At 42.3% G+C, this 25116-nt stretch overlaps 2 protein-coding genes and 1 non-coding gene across 3 annotated transcripts; all 3 read left to right on the forward strand.

Moving 5' to 3' along the window:
• The first annotated feature begins 3961 nt into the window (after positions 1–3961).
• On the forward strand, positions 3962–11978 carry dnaja2a (DnaJ heat shock protein family (Hsp40) member A2a). Its single transcript, XM_072381009.1, has 9 exons — positions 3962–4108; positions 5319–5378; positions 6981–7210; positions 7345–7425; positions 7539–7672; positions 7863–8059; positions 9461–9605; positions 9962–10089; positions 10982–11978. Exons 1-9 carry the CDS (start codon positions 4031–4033, stop codon positions 11168–11170), a joined length of 1242 nt encoding a protein of 413 aa, XP_072237110.1. The 5' UTR covers positions 3962–4030; the 3' UTR covers positions 11171–11978.
• A 1991-nt stretch (positions 11979–13969) lies between these two features.
• Positions 13970–14043, forward strand: trnat-agu (transfer RNA threonine (anticodon AGU)). Its single transcript has one exon. It is a non-coding gene; the product is annotated as a tRNA-Thr (tRNA).
• A 1232-nt stretch (positions 14044–15275) lies between these two features.
• Positions 15276–25045, forward strand: lrp3 (low density lipoprotein receptor-related protein 3). Its single transcript, XM_072381008.1, has 7 exons — positions 15276–15526; positions 18063–18201; positions 18280–18485; positions 18775–19391; positions 19592–20064; positions 20424–20556; positions 21411–25045. Exons 1-7 carry the CDS (start codon positions 15457–15459, stop codon positions 22209–22211), a joined length of 2439 nt encoding a protein of 812 aa, XP_072237109.1. The 5' UTR covers positions 15276–15456; the 3' UTR covers positions 22212–25045.
• The last annotated feature ends 71 nt before the right edge of the window (positions 25046–25116 follow it).

Genomic DNA, 25116 nt, shown 5'->3' on the forward strand with positions numbered 1-25116 from the left:
TTCTTTTGCTACTTCTTATTACGGCAGTATTGTTTTTGCTCTGTTCAAATTATATGAAAACATAAAAAAACATAAATTTATATATATATTTGTAGTTTACATGGAATAAAACATGATCTTTGTGTGTTTTTATGTCCCTAAAAGACTGCTCTAACATCAGATAATGACACAACATATAAACCAGAAACTCTACAGTTGTGGTACAGCGCCACCAGCAGGTAGATGGTTCTCAGCTGACCTCTTCCTAAAAATGTACATGAACTTAACAGCAGTCTGGTGGACACATAGTGCTGCTTTGCTCAACCACCCGAAAACCAAATTGAAAATAATTAGATGATCGAGTCCTGACCTTAAGAACATATGTGGCAAATAAGAACCAGTACCACTTTATAACTGAAATGTTATAAATCACAATATTTGTTTTGTCTTTTCATAGCATGGGTCAGACTGCTGCGTAAAAGTCTTCCACGGACGCACTATAGATTTCCAAAGGGGCTAAGGTTTGAACTCTGTGTTAACCAATCCATGTGTGGAAATGATGCCTCATAACCCCTGAACCTCTGTTTCGCTATTTGAGCCTGTTGAAACCTGCCTCTGGCATCTGGAATATGATCATTATTATCATCAAAGAAAAACTCTATCAATGGAAAAACATGATGATTTGATGTATTCAGTCAGTTAGATGATCTCTTTTTTTGGGCGCATAACATTCTGAACCTTGACCTGACCAATTGAAGCAACCTCAGATCATAACACTGTCCCCATAGACTTCTCTTTACTCTGATGCATCAGTCACTCTGGAGCACAGTAAAACTGGATTTATCAGACTACGTGATCCTTTAACATCGCTCCACTCTTTGTGTACCCTGACAAATTTAACCTTTTTTTTGTTTTAGTTTTAGTTTCACTGACAAGTGTTAAGGCTTAAGGTTACACGGATGTTTAGTCCTGGTATTTCAATTCGTCTTGCATGTGAACATAAATCTTACTTCACTATCAGACATTGTCTTGACTACTGTTGATTTCCTTTGATTTGATTTCACCAGATGTTTAAGTGATGTCCCATCACTAACTCTCAAGGTTTTCTGACGACCACATGAACCTATAGTCAAACATGTTTCTTTAATCAATGACAAGTGACTCACTGCATCATATATGGTTAAATACAACTCCAATTCCAAAAAAGGTAGGGATACTGTGTAAAAATGCAAAGAAAAAATAAACAACATAAAGCAATGAATTGCAAAATTTGATTTACATTAGAACATGGAAAACATGTCAAATGTTAAAAGTTTCATAAAAATGTCTGGCTTTTGAATATCATGGCAGCAACATGCCTCAAAAACATTGGGATGGCAACAACAAAAGCCTTGAAAAGTAAATGTAAGTGGTACATAAAGGAAGCAGCTGGAAGAGCAAATACAAAACTAATTGGGTTAATAAGCAACGGATAGGCAATCTCAAACGTAAAGATTCAGAAATCTGCCAACAAATGCATTTATGAACTGTGGAGCAATTTCTGAGTAATGTTACTCAATCTAATAAAATCTACGATCTACAATTATTTATGATAAATTGCTTTATCAAAAGATTTGTAGAATCTGCATACATCACTATGAGGGAAGTATGTGGCTGAAAATCAGAACTGGGTGCCTGTGATTTTCAGGTCCTCAAGTGGTATTGCTTTAATTACAGGCATTTGTCTTGGATGTCATCCCTGCACAGGATCAGGAACACTGCCAGAAGTCATTATGTGTGGACATTGTTCACCGTGCCATCCACAAATGCAGGTTAAAGTTCTACAATGCAGAGAAGAAGCCATATGTTAGCATTTTTCACATATGTCGCAGTTCACTCTGGGATAAAGGTAATTCAAAATGGACCAGGAAAAAAATGGAAAACTGTACTGTGATCAGCTTAATCAAAATCTAAAATCTTTTTTGGATATCATTGACACCACATCCTCCACGACATCCAGGAAAGAGAAGAAGGCCCATCAAGCACTTTCGTAGCTGTCAGTTCAAAAGTATTCCAGAAGAGGTGGAGAATGAATGTGAAAGTGGTGCCAGAGGTAACTGAAGCACTGGGAGCTGTGACCCCCAAACTGGGAGAGTGGCTCTAACAACTTCTCGGGTTCCTTTGTCTTGGTGTGGTCTCTTAAGATTGTAACATTTATCGCATCTGCCTTCTTCCCTTCTTCTGCTGTTTGTTAGCCGTCATAATATCTGGTTGTCAAAGCCATCACCAGTTTATCATTCTGAATCTGGAAGTCCCACAGGATATTGGCCTAACCCTAACCAAACTGGAAGGTATTTGCCATTTTGACTTTGGGACTTCAATACCAAACTCAGTACATATGCTCCTGAACACTATTTCAGTCACTTGTTTATTACATTCCATGCACACCATACCTGCATGCATCTTCTTACACAATGTTGTGATGTGGTGTTCTGTCTCCAAGGCTTCTTTGCCCAGTCTGCATCTGAGCCCTGTCTGGTATGGCAGAACACAGCCTTGTCCTCTGCACCCATCCTTGATCTGCCATGATTGGTGCCTTTGTGATGTCTCTTCAACCTGCCTTTTCTAGTCACTGTCAGGATTCGATACCTGACATTTCCTCAACCTGTTGGTGATTCATGCTGTGTGAGAGCTTATCCTTCCATCACAGTTTCTCCTCTATCTCCTCTCCCTTAGTGGGTTTCAGCTGTGTGAGGTACTCACTTAACAGTTCACTTCAGCGGTGTACAGCCTGCCTCTCTTTGGTAACATTCAACAGCATTTATCTAGGTTAAATGACATTGCAATATCCTTGTTGATGAAATCGATCATTTAGACAATGTTTTGCTCAGTCCTAGCATGTGTCTTAGTCTCATCCATGTAGAGGAGGTGGCTGATTATTGCTCCTCCTTGGAACTGCACCTAAAGCAACTATTTATGATGATCTGGTTGCAGGGATTCAGTCTTATGAGGACCAACAGTGGTGACAGAGCATCTCCTTAGAATCTGCCATATTTGATGCTAATTTGTACAACTGTCTTTTTATTGGTCTATAAAATTATCTTCCAGAGTCTCATTGAGTTCTTGACTAAGTTTGATTAAGGGTCCTAGTTGATACGGTCATGTTTCTATCTCAAGCATTCAGACACATATATAAAGACATAATTGAAGTATCTAATAAGTTATTTCTCAGCATATTTCTTGCAGACAAGGATGTAGGATGAAAAACCTAAAACGCAAGCAACCACAAAGTAGTCATCTACAATAGTTACATTATACCAAAAGGGTAACCCTCCTTCATACTATTTGGAATTTATATGTCCACATCCCTTTCTTATCTTTTCAAAAGCAGATCAAACTTTGTTCTCCTAATTGAAAGGGAAACCATGAAACTGAAGAGCTGCTGACACATCACAATGTAACATTGAGTTTTCCAGCTGAAAACTTTAGGTAAAAATCTCAGAAATATCCCTAAAGTTTCCCCAAAAGTTAAAGGCTTTGTAACCCGTTCTTCATCACCACCACGCTACACCACTACTCGTTATGACACTTTGAAGGTCAAATGGTTCTAGTGATAAAGGTAATGTCATTAAAAATAAAAGGCTCACTCCATTTCATTAAAAAAAATGTGTAAGCACAACATAGGACCACAATGTCGTGACACATGCAGAATAAGAAGCACAAAATATCACTGTGGGATCAAAACTATTTTGATTTTTATATATAAAAAGTACACCTTTAGGCTTTTGCATGCTCTGTTCTTTGATCTGTCTTTTCTAAAGACCTATATGGGCTCACATTAGCCCCACAAATATTTCGAGCTTAAATCAATGTCAACAAATGAGGAGTTAATAAATGTGAGTGATACGAGCTCTGTCGTCGTGCAGCACACCAGCAGCGAGGGGGCAGCAGTGTACTCAGGGAACCTCTAAATTTCCGGAAATTGAAATGCAAGCCGAGCAAAACATTTTCAACCGGCTCCTTCTCTTTGTCCATCCTCTCTCCCAGCTGAAGCAACATCTACAGCTACACCATGGCCAATGTTGTCGATACAAAACTGTACGACCTTCTCGGAGTGTCTCCATCCGCAACTGAAAATGAACTGAAGAAGGTACTTAAATAAAAAAAAACCGCAAGATAAACTACATCACGCTTCAGGATAGAGTTCCAAAATGTTAAAATAGCTATAACCAGGAAATGCGTTGCTAAGCGCAGCTAGCTAATGTTAGCTAATTATGGCAGCTTGCTAAACTAGCATGTTTAATGGCCTGGATGTTCATGTGACGTTTCGGATGTAAGCTTTAATCATAACGGTTTCTTTGTTATCGGGTGACTAGACAGACTTTCTTTCACTCAACTAAAAGGCTGACTGAACCAACAACAATTATTATAAAACTTAAGGCTCGCTTGTACTAATCCAACCGTTGACCTCACGTTAGCTTTAGCCTGCTAGTCACGTTTTAAGCTAGCTAAACATGTCGACGGTTATGTGAATGTAGCATTATTACGTCGCGCCTCCTAACAGAAGGGCAACTATTGATATTCCTTTGACATGAGGTACAAAGTGTGTGACTAGTAAAATTATCAATTTATCCGTGTTGAGTTACGAGCAGCGCATGTCAATGGCTTACTGGTGGTAGGTGAGGGGGCAGCAACAGATTGTTAACGTGTACAAATGAACCGGTTTCTAAATGTATTACATTTGGGTTCAATTTTCCTTAATTAACCTTTGTTAATGTGAAGCTCGTAACATTTTATCCAGTCTTAGCCTTCAGACTTTTAAAATGCGTATCATAATTACTTTGCCTCTGAGCGAGCCACCTTGTTTTCCGGTAGTATTTTAACTCGGCTATGTTCTATGTTAGTTTGTTACTTAACTTCATCATACAGGAGAGTTCAATGCTTCTTTTTTAGAAAAAAGATTATATAAAGTATGTGTTATTGCTATGATTTATTCGATCTAGAGTATCGTCACTGTATTATGTTAGTGAGCTATGCTAATTAGCATAGGCTCGTTTAACCAAACGTTAGCATTGAAATTGTCAGACATTTTGAGCTGCCCGTTTTCAACAGTAAAGGTTTGTTCCCTGTATAATGGACTTACAGTTGATGGGGAGACCCGTCAAATTAAATCGATGAAGTGTTTGTCGGTGAAGAATTGGTTTTAAAGCTTATCGCCGGCAGTAACTGTGTAAGGTTTCGAAAGGGAGTCACGTGTGATTGCGTAAACAGTAGGTAAGCTTCCTTCAAGTGTTGGAGCCATGACACTTGAAGTGAAAGAAAAACTAGCAAGTAAGACTCAACCTTCTTTGTGCTCCTAGGCTTACCGGAAATTGGCAAAAGAATATCATCCTGACAAAAATCCAAATGCTGGTGACAAGGTAAGACCTTACAGTTTTCTCTGGTTGAAATTTCAGTAGAAGCTGGGCTTCATAACAGTGGATATGGGAGGGGAGGTGGGGGTGTAAATAAGAATACTTAAGGAGCATTACTTGTGAGAAATGTAATGTGTAATACCACCCTCCCCTATGACTAAATGCTACAGCTAAAATGGAAAAACACTGCATTGATGTTAGCATCAGTATTATAACAAGTACTGGTTAACTAGCTGTTGGAAACATCTGTATCCCTTGTTTTCAATGTGTAATGCTCCATCTGCATTGTCAGACGGCTTTTCGGCTGATGCAGCATGCTGAATAGGCACCTGTTTTGTAGGTGTGAAGCATGATTTTCGGTGGTTGCTCTGTGTTGTTGGAGAATCCATCTTACTGGGTTGGTGTGGTTTCTTGGCGGTTTTCATCTCTGCCTCTTCTCAAGTTGTCGCCAAACATAGCTAAAACCCATACTCTAAAATATTTTCCTTTTGCTTGAATTTAACTCAAACTTTTCTGAGTGAACAATTGGTGTGTGCTAATAAGCAATGGCTTTATCTACACAGTCACTGGAATACTGCTATTTCTCTGTTGGAGAGTCATGTCAAATACGAGCAAGGATGGCTTGTCCTAGCTGGCAGTTGGACCTGGAGTCCAGTCAAATAGTCTAATTTGAAATTAACCAGAAGTATCTTAAGAGTGGTTTAATTCTACAAATGGTTGGGAAAGGAGCCTCAATGTTTCCTTTGAGATCTCCTTTAGCATAGGATACACCGACCATCTTTGCGTTTTTATCACAAACCTTGATAATAAAGTGATTTTCCAAAATATCTCTTTATACATGAGAAAACCTTTTTTTGAACACTGGGATGTGATTGCAATGGACAAAGTGTAAAGTGCTTTTGTGGAATATTTATTGAAGCTTAGTGGGAGTGTGGCCATCTTTTCCTGAGTCCTTGTGAATTTCTGCTTCCATCTGTCCTCCACCCCATGACATTTTCCAACTATTAAAGAAAAAAGACCACCTGAGTAGAGCCAAGAGAAGTTGATTTAAAAACTAGATTAGCCTAATCTAGTTGACAGCAACTTGTTGATCTAATGTAAGTGAGTATCTGTCTAAAAGCAAATCCAACATACACAGATGGATATAAGATCTGTTTTGTGTTTTTGTCTTTTCAAATGAATGCTCGTAACCTAGCGTCGGTTGCAGGTGGCAGCCAGGGATGCTTGTTGTGTCCGCAACACAAGGAACTCTCCTGGTGATAGCCTTAAAGCTGTACCTCTGGCAAGCTGATAAGCACAGGAGGATTGGCTTTGACTCACACTTCATTTCAAAGGCAGAGTCACAGTTCTTAACATACTGACCTGTTTTTAATGTGTCGAGAACAAAAAAAGAGACTGAAACAAGTCTGACTGGGGGTATGAATGATGTCTCATACGTGGGTGCAACAGAAAGACATGAGGTCGAACACGCTGTTAGATGCTAAACCCACTGTTTGTCAGTACGCTCCTATTTATATGCCTGGGAGGTTTCTCTGTTCAGGGAGATGAAACTGTATCCAATAATTTATTGTAGCATTTGTAATTATTTTCTCTCTTCTCCATATGCAGTTCAAAGAAATCAGCTTTGCCTATGATGTTCTAACTAACCCTGAAAAGAAGGAACTTTACGATCGCTATGGAGAGCAAGGCTTGCGGGAAGGAGGTGGGGGAGGCCCGGGGATGGACGACATCTTCTCTCACATTTTTGGTGGCGGGCTCTTTGGCTTCATGGGTGGACAAGGAAACCGCTCCAGAAATGGAGGTCGAAGAAGAGGCGAGGACATGGTCCATCCACTCAAGTAAGACCAATTTTCTAATCTCACACTGCTACCTGAGTCTTTTATATTTAGAATTAGCTGAACTCTCCTTTACTCTCTTATTAATTTGTCGCGAAGCATTTTGTAAACATCTTTTTACAAAATCTTTTTCGTAGAGTGTCATTGGAAGACCTTTACAATGGGAAGACAACTAAACTACAACTTAGCAAGAATGTACTGTGTAGCACTTGTAATGGGTAAGTTGCACAACCATGGTTTTAGTGGAGTTGATACTGTCGGTTGGATTGTTTGCTATATTATCATTCCAGCTTTTCTCAACACATCCATCTCTGTATGTGTATGAATGCAGACAGGGAGGAAAGACGGGTGCAGTACAAAAATGTACAGCATGTAGGGGGCGTGGCATGCGCATCATGATCAGACAGCTGGCCCCAGGAATGGTGCAACAAATGCAGTCTGTGTGTACTGATTGCAACGGAGAGGGTGAGATCCATAAAGATGTCCATATTTCATGCTTTTAATTTCAAGTATATACCATGTACCGCTGTCTCGTGCAGCAGTATTCACTCATTTTGGCAATTTATTTGCCGTTAAATCATGATCAAGCATTTCTGCTGTTTTATTTTGGCTAATCCCCGATCTTTTTTTGTTTTTGTTCTGTGATCCACTTAAGGTGAGGTCATCAGCGAGAAAGATCGTTGTAAAAAATGCGAGGGCAAGAAAGTTGTGAAGGAGGTGAAGATTCTGGAGGTGCACGTGGACAAAGGCATGAAGCACGGCCAAAAAATAACTTTTGGAGGAGAAGCTGACCAGGCACCTGCCGTCGAGCCTGGGGATATCGTCCTTGTTCTGCAGGAAAAAGAGCACGAGGTTGGTGGAGGAGTCTTCAGTACTATAGCGCAATTAATCTAATCCTGAGTTTCTTTGCTTATATCAGAGTTTGGGGTGCCTGTTATATCTTAAACATAAAGAGGTTACTTTGCTTCTATTCTAGCATCCCACACCTGGATGCAAATTAATGACATGCAACTGTTGTGCTGGACAAATTCTCTGTTTGCACATGTAAACATCTGCACCGAACAGGTGTTTAATGTTTTAAATCCACTGAAATAAAACCCTATAGAACAATTTGAAATGACAAGTTTGCTTACAGTTTACCTATCCAAAACACAATGATAAAACTATTTTGAGCTGCCTGTTTCAGTGAGGTTGGAATCGTTTAACAAAGGGTTCCCTTTGTTAAACGAGTTGTACAGAAAACCAGCAAATGGGCTTACATTTGGAAAACCAAACAAAGAAAGATTTATTACAAAGAGTGAATGTGGCCCAGCAGTCATCACACCTGCTCCCCAGCTGACATTGTAAACATTACAACCTGTTATCTGCTGCCTTGTTACTGCTGCTTTACCTTCATGTATTTTCTTTCTCCTCAATACATCTTACGAGCTCGCAGGTGAACAAATGAATGGCCTGCGATAGAAAAAGAAACCAGTCAAAAAGTGGAGCTTGTACTTGGTTCTGCCACTCTGGACTTCCTCTGTTGTGGAAGTATTTGTCTGCCTATGCATGTGTGCAAACAGCCAAAGAGGGCTGTAGATGGATTTAATAAAATGCTTACCTGTCACACACCTTTACATGCTCAGGTAAACCTGCCTTAATCAGTACAGCAGATAAATGATTTGTTCGCTGTTTCTCTGCCTTCACCCTGGGCTTTTGACTCGATGTCATCGCTCCTAGTTTCTTTTGTTTTTCTGGAAATCCTTGTGTTGTTTAATGGCCACGTAATGTAGTACACGGTGGAGGGGGAGCTTTGCATATTTTCTTGGCTTATCCTTTAAATTTGGTGTTGCCTTAGCTGGAACGACTGTTTGAGCTGTAGCAGTGCCCTGATTTGTCCCCCCAGAGGGTGTCTATCTTTAATGTGAGAATATGCCAGTGGATGGTGGAAGCAGCAGCAGCCTCCAACCAGACGGACAACAACGAGTGCTCTGAATTCAATGACCATCCCACCAAGACAGAAGATGGCCAGCTTAGAAGGAAGTTAAAAAAAAAAAAAAAAGCTGACAGTAGTTGTGCTTACTGTTTTTTTAATTACTTTTTAGTGATTCAAATAACAAAAAAAATCAATCCAAACATGTCCAAGTGCAGAACAACACGAGCGCTGACTTCTGTTTCCATTGAGTGTTGCATCATTGGTTGATGGTATTAGTGATGGTTAATAATGGGTCATTGTTCTCAGTCTACATCTAATCGTTTTCTCTGAACTTTCAGACATTCAAGCGAGAAGGCAATGATATCTTCATGAACCACAAGATTGGGCTAGTGGAGGCGCTGTGTGGCTTCCAGTTCATGCTGAAGCACTTAGACGGCAGGCAGATCGTCGTCAAGTACCCAGCAGGAAAAGTCATCGAACCAGGTTTGGATTCTTTTCGCTTAATCTGGAATTCTTTTCCAGCTCAGTTTACTTGTAACCGTATATTGCTGACCAAACTCTGGTGTTGATGCTGGTTAAAGGAATGTGTTGGAAGATTACCCAAGTAAAGTTTGAAGCTAACTTAAGACTGCAAGTTTGAGAATATAAGGTTGTCTCTGATCTTTGCACGTCAGATGGTTCATGCTGCTGGGAGTGAGGCTGGAAATGAGGGTTTATAACAATGTGAGAGTTTGAATTACTTCTGGAAAGTTTCTAGTCACTCGGTTATAATAGACTTTTCTTAAAGGTAATTGTGAATAAACTTAATTTTTTAAACCCAAGCTGCCTTTTTTTTCCAGGCTCCGTCAGGGTGGTGCGAGGAGAAGGAATGCCACAGTACCGAAACCCCTTTGAGAAGGGGGATCTGTTTATCAAGTTCGACGTCCAATTTCCTGACAACAACTGGATCAGCCCTGAAAAACTGACGGTATGACGAGTTAGACTATGATTAATCTCTTTATATTTTATTTCTCTTCTGAAACGCTGTTCTATGGCTCAGGAATATGTGGGCTGGATCTGAATATTCTGGCCTTTACAAACTCCTTAGTAGGGTAGATAATCTGGATTTAGGGACTTTTCTGACCCCTTTTATTAGATTTTATTAGATTTTTTTTTTAAGCAGCTTGAAACAAATCTTGCAGCTTTTTTTTGGACAAACGATTGACGGCACCGTGGAACTCCCTCTTTAACGATAACCATTAGAACCTTATTTGTGTTGACTCGCCTATTTTCCTAGAAATAAACATTTTGACCACGAGCTTCATGAGCAAAGTTTTCTCTTCCTAATTATTGTTCTTCAGCTTTTAAATGTTAGCAGACTTGTCATCTTTTAAGCTGGACTGAAACCAGGAGCAGTTTCTCACAGTAAGCATCAACACATACTGTGTTTGAGTTGCAGCGGCCTTCCTCTGCAGTCTACCTGCTGAATGGCTCTCAGTACAACATGTGACTTCCAAATTGACTTTTAAAAAGTCAGAAAAATTGTGTCATGAACACGGAGTGAAAAGTTCCCCAACATACTGGTGTATTTTCGACGGTGTCATCGTGTGCTTCGGCTGAACTTTGTGCAGCTTGTGTGTGGATCTGTCTTGGCGGTGATCAGCTGGTCGTCAGTCATGTCTGAACACGTTGGAAACCGTCCGGTTTTGCTCGATCGCAGCATTTGTTCTTCCTGAAGCTGTGGCGACGTGATTTTCTTCCTGACTAACAACCGCGTCACTTGTGCAGCCTCGACACAAACACCTCTTGAGAACAGTACAGAGTTGGACACTGAGGCTGTCTGTTAAAGCTGCATTATGCTGAATGTTGTCTCTGCGCAGGAGCTGGAGGACATGTTGCCCTCACGGTCAGAGCCACCCATCATCACCGGGGACACAGAGGAGGTCGACCTGCAGGATTACGACGTCAGCCAGAGCTCAACATCCGGCAGCCGCAGAGAAGCGTACAACGACAGCTCTGACGAAGAGGGCAGCCACCATGGGCCGGGAGTGCAGTGCGCCCATCAGTAATCTCCTATTATCTCCCACACATGAATATAAATATATATACATGCATATGACCCACATTGTACATGGGGAGAAAATGTAAAAGTTGCATAGTAAACAAGGAGGTTTGTCAGGCTGAGACGGCCTGGTTAGCTCCACAGACACAGATCCAGTATGTCATATTGACTCCTGCACCTGAAATTGATTATTAACAGAAGTGCTAGAATCATTTTGATCTCTGTCTGAGGAACTCCCACTGGGGCAATCGCTGCACCTAAATCCCATTTAGAGACTTCAGCCAGCCGTCATATTTAAGATTTATCAAAAGAAGTTGTTGCTCCAGTGAACACCAAGCCATGCAGGACTATGATCTGGTGTTCAAGCTAACCCCGTACACCCCCCCTTTCCTGCTCTGTCACCTGTGTTCATGTCCAGTCCCCTCCTCTAATGGGAGCTCCAGATCAGACGAAGGAAGGAATGTTTCTTGTTTGCTGAGTGTGTGACTTTCATTTTGTTTTCCTAGTATTTACATTAATTTAAAGTAAACTAACCAATGTTCATACAGAGGCAAAGCAGCTGAGTAATAACAGATCATTTGATTCGCTCGTTCATGGACTCATCTGCTCAGCGCCATTTGTAGGACTCGTTTCTGATTTTTACACATATATTTTCTTTGTAGGATTCTATTTTTTTTTTGTTTCTTATATTTTAATTAAAGAAGAACATTGGTTGTGTATATCATTGAAGTGGTTGTTGGTAAGCTTCTTTGGCCGCGATATTCCAAGCTGTAATTTTTAAAAAAGAAAAATCGTTAGTGAAATGAGGAAAAGGAGGGGGGAAAAAAAACTAACATAGTCTGTATCTGTGCTGAGACCATGTGCATGTAAAAAGCTTTGGTTCCTGCACTTACCAAACATAAAACAAAGTGGCACTCTTCTTAAGAAATGTCTATGAAGTTGTTGAATAAATTGTTGAAATGTCATATTCTGTGTGTGGTGGCTTGCTTGTTGAAGAAGAAAATGGGTTATTTTTAAATTCATCAGCTCCAAAATGGGATAAGAATTAGTTTGAAAGGGTACAATGGACATGAGTCATCTCACTGATTATGTAGTTATTAATCTCCGGTTCAGCATGTGCCACCAGATCTAATCTATTCTAAAAAGATAAAGCTTATGCAGTTTTCATTATTCAGTCTGACTAAATGGAAAGACATAGAGATTAACTATACACTGTATTTTTTAACTTTTTAACATATAAGAGTGCTTCATTTACCTTCTGGAGCAACCAGATTTGGAATCAAAAGAGGAAAAGACTTTTGGTGCAACAAGAGCTGAGCCAACATGTTCTGGTTGTATCAGTGTCAGGTCTACAGAGAATATCAGACACGTGAGGATGTCACTGCTTCTACCCCCCAAAAAGAAACTAAAACCAGCCACCACAACATGACAGAAAACGAAAATACTCTTCTCTTGTGCATTTCAGAGACAGCCTGTTCTAACCGGTAGTCCTGTCACAGTCTGCAAACTGGCAGCACCACAAGAGAACCCTAATGAGACTTTTAAAACCTATCCCCAATGCTCATTCTGCTGCAGTCATACAGAGGAGACCTTAGTTCTACCAAACCAACTCATGTCCAACAGCAAATTACGTTTTTACTGTGTTGATTTGCCTGTGAGCTGCCTGATCTCCAGTTTTAATTCAGAGGTCTTGCAAAGACTATCTACGAGGTCGTTGTCAATGTTTGTCAGTCTTTAATGCAGTTGAATTGGCAGTTATCCACCAGCTGTAAAAAACAGGGCCGTACACCCATGTGTTCACTTAATTCACCGCAGCCACACTAAATGTTCCCCGCTTCAGTGGACGTTCGGAGAGTGAACAAGTCCTTCAGACGACTGTGGAGCTCAGCTAGCGACTGAAGAAGTGTTACACAGATAGACTGGAACCTAAACTCTAAGCTGGCATACTGTCACATCTGTAGATTAACAATATTGATGCTGTCACACCATTAGTGGTTTGTTTTTTTCTTACCACTGTATTAACATGAATGGATAAGATGTCATTCTCTTCTTGTAACTAGAACTCCCTGCATAGACCAGCTATTTACATATTTCAAGAGTAACTTGAAGAAATTAAATTAAATGAGGATGGAATTATATTAGATGGAAAAAAAAATGCTTTATTTATCCCAAAAGAAAATGATGACACTGCAGTGTTATTGCTGCTCGGTGCTGGTTCCGGAGCAGTCCCCCCCCATGCTGCCGCCCCAACAGATGGCTGCAAAGCAGATGTCCCTCTCCACCCACGGACTTGTACAAAAAATTGGCAAGATTTTGGTGCAGACATTGAAGAACCTTAGCATCCTCAAGAAGTACAGTCTGTTATTTCCTTCCCTCTCCGAGGATGGACACAGTGTTTGGCTTATTCCTGATCCACCTAAAAGCCACAATCATCTCTTCTGTTTTGTTTGTTCAAGATGAGGCGATTGTTCCCACAGTATACCACAAAGTGATTGACCATCACCCTGTGCCAGCCTGTTATCCATCACTGAGGCATCCAACAACTGCAGTATCATCAGAGTAATTCTAGAGATGACACAACTCCGAGTTGTACAGGACATCTGAGGTTTACAGAATGAAGAGAAACTGAGAGTACAGTCTCCTGTGGTGCTCCCGAGCTGATGACCACCTTCTCGGACACAACTCTTCAGTCTCGGTAGTCAATGTGCATTTTAAAGATTTTTATATAACATTTTACTATCATATTACGACATACGGAACGATATCACATGATTCAAAATGCTTCCTGCCGATCTTCGTCTCTATCGGCGCCGTGGCTTAGTTGGTTAAAGCGCCTGTCTAGTAAACAGGAGATCCTGGGTTCGAATCCCAGCGGTGCCTTTTCTTTCTTATTCTGTTAGTCTTTTTCTTTCCCTTTAAAACTCAACTCTCATTGAATATTGCTGAAAATTAAAAAATGCTTCACTAGCATTTTTTTGCTCATGAAACATCTATGGTAGCATATTTGTAAATGAAACTAATTTGCGCAAACTTCTGCTTTCACTTTGTTAGAGTAACTTGCAGTACAAGCTTCTCAACACACGGTGGCGACAACGAAACAAAATGAAGGTTTTGGGGGAGAAGATTAAGGCGCAGCGGCCTCTTTATATCATTCCACCCCAGAACGCTACTTGTAAAACTTTTTCTAGTAAGAACTCAAATATCTATTCCAAAACCTGGACAAATAAGAAGTGACACAGACAAAGACTAATGTGAGCCTTTTAAATGGGCAAAACTGAGTGCACAAAGACCCGCTGTTAGAGCGGAAGTTTATTGTTTTTTCCTACAAAATAAGACGTGTACGTTTTAACTGACGTATAAGATTCCCCCCCCCCCCACCGAAAGAACGGATAACGAAGATTATTTACTTTCAAAACTCCTCAACCATTCTCTTACAACACAGTGTTAGCTAATTATTGGTAAGTAATATACCAATATTATATAGATATTATTACAAATATTATGATTATAAATATTATATATATTATCACTTCTCGAGTCGTTCTCCGAGCGCACTTAAATTCTTCAATTAGTTTTAGACATTTAATTTGAAATCCCTTCGTGTCTTGCTATTGATATATTTTGTTATATATATATATATATATATATTAAGAGCTTTTATATATATAGTATCTCATTTCCTTCAGTTATTGTGCCAGTTATTGTCCAGGTTTGAGCGATCATTTAAGTACATTTAAAAAGTAGGCACAGAGCTGAGGGTTGTAAAGCATTACACCTCACAGGGCTCTTACTGTGTGCTTATGCCGTAAATTACTAGTGTGTTTAGTTGTCTTTTTAAAAAGTTTTTATTGTGTGCTATTCAAGTCTTGTTTCTGGGGGTATAACTACATCTGAAACATCAAATTGCATCAATTTTGGTTTAATTTTAATCAGGAAACATGAAATATAGACAAAATTGTAAATAATTTGAATAGATAAAGTGTCAGAAATACGTCCTAGATATATTTCTAGGTAGGCACTACTGATTTGAGCCGTTGGTCCCCAAAGTGCTGCATGTTTTCTGACCGAATGTTGCTTTTGTTTTGAAGCTTACAACCGGAAGCGCCATGCTTTGCTGTCGCTGCCTTGACTCTGGCGTCCCGGCTGGCCCTGCAAAGAACACAATGCATTCAAACGCGAAGCCGTCGGTGAGTCTGAGCTGACAGCAGATGCCGGAGCTTCGCCGGATCACGCAGATGTCTAGCAAACGGTGGAAATCGTGTCCGAGATAAGAGCGGAGGCCCCCACCGGAGCATGGTGCAGACGGAGCTGCTGCTGCTGCTGCTCGGGCTGCTGTGGATCCACTGTCCTTTGCTCTGTGCAGGTGAGAAACAACAACAATGCATCTACACCCGCTCCGCTGTTTTAGTGGAGATCTGTGCACCTGTTTATGTGGCTTTTGTCGTTAAGCCTCAAGCACACACGATGACATCCAAGTGATGCTTCTTGTCATTAACCGCGAACATTGACTGCGCAGATTCTGCGTGTCTCGGTGTTTCTTTGCATCCCTCACACCATTGGAGGCATTTTAATCCTGTGATATGATCACATCCCTGGCTGCCACAGCAGAGCGCCTCTCTAAAACCTGCTGCTCACACCTGGATGGTCGTGGTTGTGGTTATTTTTGCTTCTGCCACAGATTGTTATTGAATATCAGGACTTAGATTTCATTGTTGTTATCGCGTGGAGTGAGAAGGGTCTATCAGTCATCCGGCAGAGATCTGCGGCTGCATTGATCTGTAGTGGGTAAATGATCGGGGTTAGTGTAGAAACATGGATGCTCTTTCACAAATGTGATGCTGCTATCAGCATTACATCACTGCCTTTCTGCAGCCAGTCAGTCCCCCTCTTCCTCCCTCCTCCCCTTCACCCCCCCTCGTGTTATCATGCACTGCACCTTACTGGCATGAGCACAAAGGAGAAGGCTGCTAAAGCAACACAAACTGAGTTTAGAAGGCTGTGTGTGTGATAGGGAGGGAAGTAATTCATAGGTTTCATTAAACAAACACTACCCCAACCAGGTGTTGGTGCTGGCTTGGCCTGCCTTGTTCTTAAAGGAAGTTTACTTTCATGAATGCACACCTACAGACATATTGCTTTGTTATCCGTTTTCTAGCTTTGGAAGCGGAACTCCCATGTTGTTCGTGTTGACACCAGTATCCCATCTCAATGTTTCTGCACATTCGGGCCTTCAGAGGATTACGTGTTGTTTTTTTCAGAACACAAATGAAAAATTGAGGAGCTTAAAGCTGCCAGCAAAGCTTTACTAAATGACTTTGTACCTCATCTAGGAAATGTTGCACTCATTACTTATTACTGCTGGAACGGTGTGACAACTATCATTATTATTACTATAGTTTCTCTTCTTGTTAAGGAGGTTTTTACATTGTTGTTTTTGGTCATTTTATTCAAGTATCAGAGCTGTACCAAAGCATTTCCATCACTGAAAATGTTATCCAGATTAAGTCACTGTCATGATCTGTGGTTTTTGGCTTGTGTTTTTTCAGCTTTTCTAGTGTTTTTCATGGTTTTATCGTTTATTATTTTGGTTCTATGTCCTCAGGTCTGTTTCACATTCTCACCCATAGCTTTCCTCAGTTCCTTCCTGTCTGCTTATTAGCTCCACTGCCTTCACCTGTGTTCATTATTCTCAGTTGCACTCGTTCACTAATCACTCTCCCCACAGTATATAGTCTCCTTGTAGTGTCTCAGTCATTGCCAGATATTTACCACTTCATGCTTTCCTGATCAATTTTAGTTCTTGTCCGCATTCATAGTCATTATCAGGTTTTGTTGTTTTCTGTCTTCTGATTTTAGTTTTCTGGCATTCTGGCTAGTCACTGCTTATTGTTTGTTTTGTAATAAATTAAGTTTTGTTTTCCCTCACCTCCTGCCTCAACTTTGCTGTCGGGGTTCTTCTCATCCTCCACCAGGACATCCTCCACTTTTCAGAATATCTTGGAGCTTTTTATCTTTAATTTTGCACTGTCAAGCGCCAACTTTGCGTTGGAGACAGAAGAAACGTACACGTAAAATAGCGATCACTTAAGATGAGGTGAGAACAGAAGGGGGGCCGGGTGGGGGTGTGGGGGGTGAAAATCTCAGAATCACTGCAGCAAATGGACACAGGATACAATATATTGTGTGCCAAGCGAGACATGTCCTGGTTGTCGATACCCATCACTGAGCTTTTAATGACCCACCCCCACCACCCTGCTTCATTCTGCTGCTGACTTCACTGATGCATCAAGAAAGCCTGAAACACACTCTCACTCAGCAGAGATGTCTCTGAGCTGCGCGTCAGAGATGAATAATCGCTGTTAAATAGTAGAGTTCTACCTCTGTTGTTGAGAGGCTTTTAGAGCAGCTGTTCTGTGCCTTTATTCTCAACATAAGAATGAAATAACATTGTTCCCATTTTTATTACACTGTCATAATTTAGGGATTCCAACAAAAACTCCACGATCATAATGCTTCAGTTTATTACAAAAATATTTTAATCCAGCGCCTGCTCTCCACACAGAGGTGTGTCTTTCATTGCTGGAGCTCCTCTTGGCCACCTCACTCTGTGTGATGTTCCCTGGAGCAATGGTGTGATGACGGCAGGAGACGCTGTTGCCTTGGCTGCCAGTTTTTCTGTTTTGGCCCTCATGCAATCAGCATAGAGCCCTCCCCTCAAAAGCCCCAGGCTCATTGCCTAGTCGGGACATAATATATTGTGTTTTTATACTGTTCAGAAATAAAAGATCCAACATGAGATATTCTCTGTTTTTGTTTAGAGTTCCCAGACTCATCCTGGATGAATGACCTGTTAAGTGTCTTTGTTTTTTTGCTCTGACATGTCCGTCTGTCTCTTCCAGCGGGCTGCAGTGAGCAGGTGGAGGTGCACACAGAGCGGAGGGGTGTGATCTACAGCCCTTCCTGGCCTGTAAACTACCCCCCTGGGGTCAACTGCAGCTGGCGTATACAGGGAAGTCCAGGAGAGGTCATCACCGTCAGGTAGCGTCACCTCACACACGAACCACAGTCACGTTACATTGCTGTGGAGTCGGCTTCTAACATGATCATGTGCTATAGTTTCCGCAACTTTGACGTTGTTGAGTCAGTGAGATGCGTGGGAGACTGGCTCCTGCTGACACCAACGTGGAGCGGAGAATCCAGGCTGTGTGGCTCAGTGCTGCCTCCTCCCTTCATCTCCACCAGGGGGCGCATTTGGCTGCACTTCCACTCTCAGACCAACAGCTCCGGGCAAGCCCAGGGCTTCCGGCTCTCCTACATCAGAGGTAAGCAGGGTAGAGGAGAATACTTAGACATTATTATCGTTAGAAGTGTTGCAGATGTGTGACCCACTCCCTAACCATTACAGGTACATTTCAGTGCAATCAACCACAATCTTAGTGAAATACATAAACAAGTGTTATCGCCTTTCCTCCAGCAGTGTTACTGAAATAGGTCCACTTTTTTTTTTACTGTTCCCATGAAAAATCTTTTAAGGCTGTGCCCTACATGACAAAAAAGTGATCACTGATGCATCAGATGTTCTGTTCATGTCTGAATGTCTGTCCTCTGTAGGTCACCTTGGTCAGAGCAGCTGTCAGTCTGATGAGTTCCTGTGCGGAAACGGGAAATGTCTTCCTCGTTCATGGAAGTGCAATGGTCAGGATGAATGTGGCGACGGTACAGATGAACGCGGCTGCTCCCCTCCTCCCACTGAATTCCGGCCCGGCCTCTGTCCCTTCGGCTCCCTGCCGTGCACAGAGGCCCAGACCACCCGCTGTCTGCCTGCTACCCTGCGCTGCAACAGAGCCAGAGACTGCCCCGATGGAAGTGATGAGCTGGGGTGCCCCGACACCACCTGTGGCAAACGTCTGGGAAACTTCTACGGCTCCTTTGCCTCTCCAGACTTTTTCCACCCTAACCGGAGCGCTGTGTCCGAGCTGAGGTGCTCCTGGTTGCTGGACACTCAGGACCCCAAACCCATTGTGCTGCAGCTGGACCTGCTGCTGGGGCCTGGAGACTCTCTGCATGTCTACGACGGCCTGCTGCAGCACGTGGAGCATCTCTTACAGGTGTTGTCGCATCATAACAACAGGCGCCCGGCACTGCTGGAGTCAAGCCGAGGCCAGATGAGTGTGTTGTATGTGGCGCAGCCTCGCAGCCCAGGACACGGCTTTAATGCCACATACCAGGTAGCACAGGTGTCTTTCATTTTCTATACCACAAACCTTGTAGTTAAGCTCTTTAAAGTACTGATTTTATTTCTTTCTGTCTTCAAAAATCAAAACTTTGTCACTGCTCTGTTCATTTGAAACAAGTAACAGGTCTGTTGAGAACCAAGTGGTCCTCTTGGTGTCTAAACAGTGATATATCCCTCCCTCCACCCCCCCAGGTCAAAGGTTACTGTTTCCCTGGCGAGCGTCCCTGTGGCAGTGACCAGGGCTGCTACTCTGAACGCCAGCGCTGCGATGGCTACTGGCACTGCCCGTCCGGTCGCGATGAGGAAGAATGTGCGATGTGCGCAGACGGGGAGTTCCCATGCGAAGGTGGCACCGGAGTGTGCTACCCAGCGTCGGAGCGCTGCAACAATCAGAAGAGGTGCCCAGATGGGTCGGACGAGAAGAACTGCTATGACTGCCAACCAGGAAACTTCCACTGTGGCACAAACCTGTGCATCTTTGAGACGTGGCGCTGCGACGGCCAGGAGGACTGCTTAGATGGGAGCGATGAGAGGGACTGCCTGGCGGCGGTGCCCAGGAAAGTGATCACGGTCGTCCTGATTGGCAGTCTGGTGTGCAGTCTCCTGCTGGTTATTGCCCTCGGCTGTGCCCTCAAACTCCACTCCCTCAGGAATAGAGAATACAGGTGAGCGCTCCTCCTCCTCCTCAGTCCGTGTGCATCATCTCTCTGTTGGTCTTCTGCTTTAAAAACATCAGTCACCAACATTTTGGTTGGAACTTGTGAATGTTTTAGGTTTGAACAGAAAATACCTAAGTTTTGCACATGTGACAGCCCGGGGAGTTCTGTTGAAAGAAGCCAAACCCCAGCAGCGCTTGTTTTATGCAAAACAACATTTTCATTAATCCTCCTCACTAACAGTGTAAAAAAAAGTTTAACGGTTTGCTGTCTGATTGGATTCAAATCTTAACCAGTTTATCTGGCAGTCTGCATAATCTCTTCTGATCCCTTGTTCTCTTTCCCTCTCGTTGCCCTTCTGCTTGCAGAGCCTTTGAGACTCAGATGACTCGCATGGAGGCAGAGTTCGTTCAGAGAGAAGCTCCCCCTTCATATGGTCAGCTGATAGCCCAGGGTCTCATTCCTCCAGTGGAGGATTTCCCAGTGTACAACCCCACCCAGGTAACACATATGTGCACAGTGGTGTATTGTGCTGTGCACAAGTCTTGAGCTACACCCCATTTCTTTATATTTTCATTGCCGGATTAATTATTCAAGTGTAAAATAAGCACCCAACTCAAGAGATGAACTGTTGTTGTGTCGATACATAACACACAACTCAGTTAATATCTAAATAGTATCTTGTAGCTCTTTGTTACAAGCTGCCTGTTGCAAAGGCACATCATTTGTTATTTTCGTCAACAAAACAAATAATAAGTCACATATTACACAGTTTAACAGGGAGAAAATTGTATTTTTGCACCAACAAGGTGATTCCAAAACAGCTATCAGCCACCAATGTTGCAGTTTTTCAGCATGGTATAGGATGTGGATGAGGAAATGGACAAGTGGAGGACAAAATAAGTTCTTAAGAAATAGGAAATATATCCAGCAAAGACTTGATAGGGCTCATAAGATGCATCTGGTCCCTCAGTTGATCCATTTATTGCTCACTGAAGCCTCATCAGAAATAGTCTGCCTGTCTAAAAGCCTTTTTTAAGGAAGGGAAACGGGGAGAGAAGATTGAGGTATGACAAACGACGGGATCATCTCGACAAAGAGCTGAACAAAAGGCAGCCAATATCCGAAGAAGAGCCTTGAAATGTCCTTCATGAACCCTGGAAAACTATTCCTGAAGACTACTTAAAGAAATGCTTGTTAGGATTTTGTCTCATATATATATATATATATATATATATATATATGAGACAAAATCCTAATATAGAAAGAAATGAGGGGCAGCTCAAGACAAGAGATGTACTCAATGAAATCTCCAGTGAAATAGAAACGTAGCTGATTGTTTCTTGGTGTTCCAGACCTCCGTCTTACAGAACCTTCGGTTGGCAATGCGCAGACAGATGAGGCGCCACTCGACTCGGCGCTCCACCTCGTCCTCCTCTCGACGGCGTCTCGGGCATCTGTGGAGTCGTCTGTTCCACAGTGGTGGCCGAGCCAGAGGCCACGCCTCACTACTGGATCCCCCTGGACCCACACAGATCACACTGGGGCTCCACTGCTACCAAACTGTGGGGGAGCCGGCACCCGAGGGTGGGGCCGCAACAGGAACTGGACTCAGGGATGAGGTCGATGTCGGGGGGCTGCAGAGCTCATGGTGCTCAGCCGTGATGGACCTGCAGTCTGACACGCCAGAGAGTCCTGCATCACCTCTCTCCTTGCACTCAGTGGACAGTCCAGAGGATGAGGAGGTGTCACCTGTCAGCAGCCCCGGAACTCCACAGTCTGGACCTCCTACACCTTGCCCCAGTGACTCATCAGCCCATAACAGACTTCCGCCCACCTCACAGTTATCCTCTCTACCCCCCTGCCACCGTCGGCCATCGAGAAAACTGGTTCTGGAGCTTGCCGTTAATCTGAAGGGTGTTTCCTTGAGACGTTACTCACCCTTGGGGCCCTTGTCCCCTGTCTCACCCATTGTAGTTCCCAGCAGCTCCCAAACACAGTTTCACTTGCAGGCTTCAGGGGTCACCTCACCTACTGAGCCCGTGTCTTCTTCTGTGAAAGCAGAGGACACCGGCAGCCACTTTACTGTGGACGAGCTATGCAGGGACGAGAGAAGGAACGAGCAGGCGGGGCTGGTTCAGAAAAGCTCTCAGTGAGGAGGGAGGAGACTCAGCTGAAAATCTGAGTAGGATACTCGTCTCACTGCTGAGACATGGTTTCTGCTCAAATAAAGTGTCCTTTAACTGTGTCTGCACCAGATTCAGAGGGGAGGCACCGAACCTTTCCCCGCCACATGTTAGGAGGTACAGTATCAGACCCAGAAGAATATTACATCATTTAATATTCGGAATGCTTACAGTGTGCAGCCATACAAAATGATGCATCTGCAGTCTTTTCCTAAGATGAATAAAACCAGCATTCCTTGTCGTCTTGCAAATCTCCTTGTGAAGCTCACTGAGGAGCTTGATGTTGACTTCTGTGATGAAATGCGGAGAGACAGCCCTGATTAACTTGCAAAATTTAACTGTTCCAGAAAATCAACTAGGTTTCAGCAACTGGAACTAAAGAAACCCCAGTTTTTTTGTGTCATTACCCAAAGCCATTACACACCGCTATATACTGTGAGCCATAAAAGCCTACTGAATGAACTGTCTTCTATCCGTTCTGTTGTACGAGTCGACATCATGCCTGTCTGTCTCATTTAAGGATGAGGGGGATGATATCTTATATTTTGGATGAAAAGTTAAAAAAAAATGAGCTGTTTGTTCATATCCTAAAAAATTTGTGTCAACCAGCCTGTGTGACATTTGAAAAACGAGACAGGACGCTACAGCCATTACTCAACAAGATTCGAGGAGGGCAAAGTTGTGAGCTGTATCACATTTAATGCACTATTGAGTATTTGTGGCTGCAGCAGCATTTACGATTCAGTTGAAACAACAGTAACAACATAAAAAAACCAACCCATTTCCACTGGAATTAAACATATCTTTCAGTTTGGTTCAATATTGCGCTTTGTTTAGTGTGGGAGCTATTGGAGCCAAGCCAAACCATTTTGTTATGTTATTTTCTGGAATCTGTTGAAAATTCACAAAATATATTTGTTGAAACAAATATATTAATATATATGAAACTTACCCTCGAAAGGCGACTTTAAACAAAAGTACGAGCGTTTAGGACATGACTTGATTTATTGTTTAGAAGCAGCTGCTGATTCAGCTTATCTTTGGATCATAGTCTGTAGTCTGGGTAACTCGACAAGCTCTGTGTGAAGGTGGTTGGCAAGGCCAGCTGTTTCCACCTCTTTCCTGTCTATCTACTAAGCTAAGCTAACCGGTCGTTTGCTGCCACCCATATGATATTAGAGTGGATCTTCCCCAGATGTCAACCAGTCCCCTTTATGCTTGTGCTGTATGGCTGAGGCTTGCAGCAGTTCCATCCAGTCAAACCCCTCATCATTATTTATTCTGCATATTCTTCTTCTGTGACTCTTTGATGTTTTTCATGTTTCGGAACTTGCACCAAACTCACTATTGTTAAATCGCTCATTTTCTAAAGCCAAACTTGTATGAACACTGAGGTGAGTCCAAGGATGTTGCCTGTAAATCTGCTCAGCCCGACGTCCTTCCCTTATCAGACCCAAGCCGACCTCACGGTATCTGCGTCTGCTCTGTTTTCTGTTCAGTGCAGTGAAGATTTTCTGTGAATGTCCTGGAGATGTTGGGCAGAGAGGGGTCCTCTTGACCCCAGCCATACCGCTGACTGCACACTGTTCCCTGAGGATGTTTGGGCTGTGTGTGGACACGCCCATTGATGCTGTGGAATTTTCTACGATGGGACGATAACACAAAGACCTCTATTTTTGAGACTTCACAGCTACTTTTTATCATTCTTTCTGCCTTGATGAACATTGAACTGATCGCTTGTGTCTTGGATGCTTTTTGTAAAGCTTGTCTGCCTGTCATATGACACTGGTAATCTTTTATTAATCAACGTTGGACTTTGTAAGAATGTAACAGTTTTTTTCTTATCAGTTGATCTCTTTGAGGGTCAGTCGCTCGCAGTAAGTAAGGAAGTAGTTTACAGAGAGACGTTACCAGAAGCCAAAGGCAGGGTGGGAGTCCGGTTCCTGTGCTGAATACAGTCTTTCCTGCTGTTTTATCATTAAGTGAATGTGCCATGCCACCCTCATGAGCTTTTTTCCTAGTTTAGTAATAAAGTGCTGCTACATATTACGTGCCATTACAGATGTTTTCAAGCTGTCCCCTTTCCTTCTTTAAGAAAACACATGCATTTATTTACTAAGAGTTTTAAAAAAATGTTAACACTCCCCCCTTTCCTGCTATTGTAATGATCAAAGGTTCTCTCATAAATCACAGTTGTGGCTTACATGTTTGTAGATTAGATTTAGTCAGCCTGGACACAGCTTTGTGACGCAACTTATGATTAGTGCAACTGACAGTTTGATGTTCACTGCTGTGACTGGAAGCTCGTTCCTTGGATTGTTATGGCAGGGAGTCAAAGACGGAAATGTAATTTTCCTCTAACTTTAGTTGAGTTTATGTAATAATTCAAACATTCGATGCCTTGATGCTTGTTGGGCTGTAACCAACAAGTCTTATTGACAGCTGTGGTCTCGGTGAAAGGGATCATGTGTTCCTTTCTCTAATCAATTAAATCTTTTCCAATATGCTTCAGTGTAATAACTGCACTTGTCAATCAAACGGCACGTATCACAACATAAATATAATATGAACACATCAGACTGAGGCCATCGTCTGATAACCCCCATCTTTTTTTGCTTTGAGTTTAAGGCTTTGTTCTTGGCAAAGACTATGGTCAGCATATGCTCGTATGAAAGCATTTGTTATTTTGACATTAGAGTTGTGTATAGTTTGCTCAAAGAAATGCCATGATCACATTGTGCTGAAAAAAAAACTGCTCCACTTTCTGCTCAGTCATTGTTTTATGGTGCCTGAAATGAATAAAGGTAAAGCTTCATTTCATTTTCCCCATTTCTTTCTTTAGAAAATATGCCAAAACAAACAACTGAAAGTACCA

This window comes from Leuresthes tenuis, unplaced genomic scaffold, assembly GCF_036924035.1.
Source record: "Leuresthes tenuis unplaced genomic scaffold, fLeuTen1.0.hap1 SCAF_2, whole genome shotgun sequence".
Taxonomy (NCBI): Eukaryota; Metazoa; Chordata; class Actinopteri; order Atheriniformes; family Atherinopsidae; genus Leuresthes; species Leuresthes tenuis.